The following is a 5,902-nucleotide window of genomic DNA, read 5'->3' as shown; positions in this document are numbered from 1 at the left end:
AACTTAAGGTTGGGGTGGAAGGTGTTGGTGAAGTGGATGAACTGTTCGAGCTCCTCGTGGGAGCACGAGGTGGCGCCGATACAGTCATCAATGTAACGGAGGAAGAGGTGGGGTTTAGGGCCAGTGTAGGTACGGAAGAGGGATTGTTCCACGTATCCTACAAAGAGGCAGGCACAGCTTGGGCCCATGCGGGTACCCATGGCCACCCCCTTTGTCTGTAGGAAGTGGGAGGGATTGAAAGAGAAGATGTTGAGGGTGAGGACGAGTTTGGCTAAGCGGACGAGGGTGTCAGTGGAGGGGGAACTGGTCGGGCCTGCGGGACAGGAAGAAGCGGAGGGCCTTAAGGCCATCTGCATGGGGAATGCAGGTGTAGAGGGACTGGATGTCCATGGTAAAGATGAGATGTTGGGGACCGGGGAATTGGAAGTTCTGGAGGAGGTGGAGGGCGTGGGTGGTGTCATGGACATAGGTAGGGAGTTCCTGGACCAAGGACCCTGGTGCCCACTCAGCTAGCTCCAATTGGCCGCATTTGGTCTAGATTCTTCTAAACCCTTCTCATCCATGTACCTATCCAAGTGTTTCTTAAAATGTTGCTATGGTACCTGCCTCAACCACTATCTCTGGCAGACCATTCCATATATGCACCACTCTGTAGAAGTTACCCCTCAGGTCCTTCTTACATCTTTCCCCTCACCCCTTAAACCCATGCCTTCTAGTTTTCAATGCCCCTTCCCTGGGAAAAAGACTATATGCATTCATTCTATCTATGCCCCTCATGATTTTATTCACCTCAATAAAGGTCACCCCTCATTCTCTTAAGCTCCAAGGAATAAAGTCCTAAACAGGCCAACCTCTCCCTATAACTCAGGCCTACTAGTCCTGGCAACATCCTTGTAAATCTTCTTTGCACACTTTCCAGTTTAACTATGTATTTTCTATAAGAGGGTGACAAAAACTGTACACAATACTCCAAGTGCAGCCTCACCAACAACTGATACAACTGTGAGATCATGTCTCAACTCCTGTAGTCAGTGCCTCGACTGAAGGCCAGCATGCTAAATGTCTTTTTCATCACTCTGTCTACCTGTGACACTGCTTTCAACGAACTACGTACATGGACTCCTAGGTCCCTCTGTTCCATAACACTCCTCAGGATCTTACCATTTACAGTACAAGTCCTATCTTGGTTTGACTTTCCAAAGAGCAACATCTCACACTTATTTGTATTGAATTGCATTTACCAAACCTCAGCCCACTTCACAGTCTGATCACAATTCCCTGTAATTTTTGACAACCTTTTTCACTATTAAACAATACCTAATTTTGCATCACCTGCAAAATTATTAATCATGCCTTGTACATGCACGTCAAGATAATTTATGTAAATAACAAATAGCAAAGGTCCCAGCACTGGCCCCTGTGGTCCAGCACGAGTCAAGGGTCTCCAGGCCGAGAAACAACCTTTAACCATCACCCTCTGCTTCCTACCATTGAGCTAATTTTGAATCCAAATGGCTCGCTCTCCCTGGGTCCCATGCAACCTAACCTTCATGACTAGCCTGCTGTGCAGGACCTTAAAGGCCTTACTAAAGTCCAGATAGAGAACATCCACTGCCCTACCCTCATCCATCCTCTTGGCGACCTCTTCAAACACTCCAAGAGATTTGTTAGACATGACTTTTGATGTATAGTCACTGTTACAATGTTGGAAAAGCAGCAGCCAGTTTGCAATCTCTACGAGTAGTGATGTTCATTGGAGGGTAACCATGGGCGAACAGAGGATAACTCCCCAGCTCTGCTTCAAACTAATGCCATAGGATTCTTAACATTCAACTGAAAGGGCATCTTTCAGCCGAACACAGGGGGAAAAAAAATAAAAGTTTTGAAAACTGCAGGACACTTTCAGCACAGCGCTACAATGTCACCCCTGATTTTGTGTGCGTGTGCGCGGCTCCCTAGAGCGGAGAGAACAGGACTCAGAGGCCGAGTGTTTACCGGCCGATCCACAACCGTCTGAAGGGAATCGCAGCTGATCCAAGACTGGATACCAGGGAAGCAGGTTCGGCGGCGGGGCTGGAGAGGTAGGCCGAGCCTGGATTCAGGAGGAATGCCCGAGGCCGGACAGTGAAGGGGATGGGAAGGGAGGGCAGCCCCGGAGAGACGCCGGCCCTTAATGCATCCTTAGGCAAGAAACAGCAGGGTTTGGGGACAGATTAAATCCAATTAAACCCCGAGAGTAACCAGTACCTGGGGGGGAAAAAAAACCCAAGAGGCTCAGAGACATTCCCCCCACCCCGTTACCATGGAGACCACCCTCCCCAATTGTTGCCATGGAGAAACCCGCCCCTCACCGTTGAAATCCCCAGTGTCCGCTACCACCACTGTGAACTCCTTCAGCTGATCGAGCACAGACGCCATTTTCTGCCGCTTGGCTGTCAAGTCGCAATCTGCCATGGTGGGAGTAGGTGAGCGGCCGGCGCTTTATAGGGCAAAGGCGGAGTGACGGGGCGGGGACAGGGAGTGGAGTGGGAGGGTGGAGGTCTTCGCTCGGCCTCACGCTCGGCACCGACCAATCCAGCGCGCCGCTGCCTGAGGTCACGCCGCCGTCCGCTGCCCGCTGGCCAATAGGCAGCCGGCTAGGCCTCCGCCCGTTGGGGTGGGCGGCAGTTACCAGCCAATCAGGCGGCGATAGGCAACGCCGCAGCCAATCGCAGCGACTTCCGGGCTTCCGGAACGGGCCGAACAGCCAATGGAAGCCCCCTTACAAGGATGGTCCATTCCACATCGGGGAGCGCCGCCTCTACTCGGATTCGTCAGAGAGTAGGCCAATTACAGCTCGCTGTTATGGCAGGCGGCCAATTACATATAGACATCTAAGCAGCCAATGAGAGGTTTAAGCCTTTTCACCGTCCGCAGACTGTGGGGATTTCTTCATTGCTGGTTCATCCCCAACTTCCTCTTACAGGATTTCACCATTTCCCGTCCCTCTGTCTTACTGTCCTCCATGGTGTACTACTAAAGACAGTAATAATGAAACAAGCAAATAAGCACAAGGTCATTCTAGAAGAGATAGTAAGAACTGCAGATGCTGGAGTCAGAGATAACACAGTGTGGAGCTGGAGGAACACAGCATGCCAGGCAGCATCAGAGGAGCAGGAAAGCTGATGTCTCGGTTCGGGACCCTTCTAGAAGAGACTGTGGATGACGGTGTCCTGAACAGCTACAGTATGAAATACATACGATGATTCAAGGCCCATCAAATCAGCTCCAGCGCCATTGACACCATCCCCCCCCCCCCTTCCCCTTATATAATCGGTGAAAATTAAGTAGAGTAAGGACAATGTAAAATTCAAAGCATGGTGTAGCAAGTACCTATATACACTCGTTATCATGAACAAAGAAAAGGTTGAAAAACTCAAACAGTCCCTGTCTCCGCAAACAAAAACAGAAGTTGCTGGAAAAGCTCAGCAGGTCTGGCAGCATCTGTGCAGAGAAATCAGAGCTAACGTTTCAGGCCCAGTGACCCCTGTCTCCAGGTCTGGCTTGAAAGAGCTGAAGTAAGCAACTGAAATCTCGAGATATTGTTCAGATTTTATTGAATTAAAAAGGAAGCCCAAGTTCTCTCAATGGCTTCCTCTTTGTCTACACCTCAACTGTCTTAGGAATTGGCCATTCAGCCCATCAAGCATATTTTACAATTTAATAGGATTCTGGCTGATTGAACACTTAATTGTCTTTCACCCACACTATCCTTATAAACCTTTACATCATTAATAAAGATTTAACAATCTCTACTTAATATACTCAAAGACTAATCTTTCACTCCCTCTGAGATTGAAATTTCAAAGGGCATCCTAATTGGCACCCCCTTATTTTTACATTGCGTCCCTCAGTTCTATACTCTCCAGCTGGGGCAAGTATCTGCCTCTGCCCTACCTGTCTTTGAAGGTATTTTGTAGGTTTCAACGATATCATCTCATTCTTCCAAAATTCTAGAGAATACTGAATTCTACAAAATACAATTCTAGTTTGCCAATCTCTTTTTAATAGGACTGTCACACCGTCCCAGGAACATCTGGTGAAGCTTTGTTACATTCCCTCTTTGGTAATAACATCTTCCCTGAGATCAGAAGACCAAATCTGCACACACTATTTCTGCTGTGGTCTAACCAAACTCCTATACAAGATTATAGGAAGACGAAACAACTGTTGAACTCAAATCCACTCACAATAAAGGCCAACATTCTATCAGCCTTTCTAGTGGCTTGCTGCTTCTGCATTTTAGCCTTCAGTGACTTATTGACAAGGCCCTTTATCACACTTGCCAACTTCTCACTGTTAATAAATACTCTGCATATTTGTTCTTCCTACTAAAGCGGATAACGTTACATTTTCCCACATTATATTCCATTTACCATGTTCTTGTCCAATCACTAAGCATGTGAAAATCCTCATGAAAATGATTTACATCTTCCTCACAATACACATTACTTGTTAGCTCTTGTATCATCTGCAAATTTGGAAATATTACATTTGGTCCCCATTTCCAAATCATTGATATATATTGGGACAGCTGGGGCTCATGTACTGATCCCTGTGTTACCTCACTATTTACAGTCTGTCAATGTGAGAATGACTCATTTATTCCTACAGAGATAGTAGGAACTGCCGATGCTGGAGAATCTGAGATAACAAGGTGTAGAGTTGGATGAACACAGCAGGCCAAGCAGCATCAGAGGAGCAGGAAAGCTGACGTTTCGAGTCTAGACCCCTCTTCAGAAATTTCATCCAGCTCTACACCTTGTTATCTCAGATTCTCCAGCATCGGCAGTTCCTACTATCTCTAATTCTGGGAGATTTTTTTGTATCTTTCCCAGTGAAAACAGCCACAAAATAATCATTTACCTTCTCTGCTTTTCCTCTATTCCTCATTATAACCTCTCTTGACTCTGCTTATAATGGCCCACATTTGTCTGAACAAAAGAATTTCATTTTATGTACCTGTAGAAGATTTCACTGCCTATTTTATGTTTTTTGATGGATTGCATTCGTATTCTATTCTTCCTTTCCTTATCAGTTTCTTGGTCCTCCTCCTTTTCTGTGTTCTAAAAACTTGCTCATTCTCAGAGTTACAGCTAATTCTGGCTACTTTATAAGCCTTTTTTTAAAACCTTATACAATGTTGAACTTGCTTCATCAGTTATGGTTGACTGCCCTTTTTCATGTTTTTGAGTCCGTCTCTAGTTTTGCATCCTCCAAGTCTTCGGTAGTATAGTGGTTAATATCCCCGCCTGTCATGCGGGAGACTGGTGTTCAATTCCCCACCAGGGAGCCACCAAACATTTTATGGGCGGCACAGTGGCTAGGACTGCTGCCTCACAGTGTCGGGGACCTGGGTTCGAATCCACCCTCGGGCGATTGTCTGTGTGGAGTTGCACATTCTCCCCATGTCTGCATGGTTTCCTGCGGGTGCTCTGGTTTCCTCCTCCAGTCCAAAGCCGTGCAGGCTAGGTGGATTGGCCGTGCTAAATTGCCCATAAATTAGATGGATTAGACATAGGAACTGCCGGGTTACAGTGAAAGGGTAGAGGAATGGGTCTGGGTGGGATGCTCTTCGGAAGGGTGGTGTGGACTTGTCAGGCCAAATGGCCTGTTTCCACACTGTAGGGATTCTATGATCTTCTCTCCTTAGGGCATCTCTGCCCTCATCTTGTCCATGACATCTCTTCCTGTACTTTCAATCCTATTCTCGTTTTTTACTGCTTACCCAACTTCCCTTCCTGCTCCCATGCAAGCTAATACTGTTAACAATTATCTCTGTTCAGGTTTATGTACCACATAGGGACATATGAATAAGCTTATATCATTAGGTCCATCAAGTCTGCCCCACCATTCTAGATCA

At 46.8% G+C, this 5,902-nt stretch overlaps 1 protein-coding gene across 1 annotated transcript in view; it reads right to left on the bottom strand.

Annotated features, from left to right (window-relative positions):
- taldo1 (transaldolase 1) overlaps positions 1 to 2,552 on the bottom strand; it is a 19,796-nt gene extending 17,244 nt beyond the window's left edge. The window contains exon 1 of the mRNA XM_020526580.2: positions 2,352 to 2,552. Within this exon, the coding sequence (XP_020382169.1) occupies positions 2,352 to 2,454 (103 nt within the window). The 5' untranslated portion in view covers positions 2,455 to 2,552. The remainder of the gene's footprint in view (positions 1 to 2,351) is intronic.
- Between the last annotated feature and the right edge of the window lie 3,350 nt (positions 2,553 to 5,902).

This window comes from Rhincodon typus, chromosome 17 (genome assembly GCF_021869965.1).
Source record: "Rhincodon typus isolate 14 chromosome 17, sRhiTyp1.1, whole genome shotgun sequence".
NCBI lineage: Eukaryota > Metazoa > Chordata > Chondrichthyes > Orectolobiformes > Rhincodontidae > Rhincodon > Rhincodon typus.
Note: the sequence above shows the minus strand (reverse complement) of the source record. Positions and strands in the feature narration are given on the sequence as shown.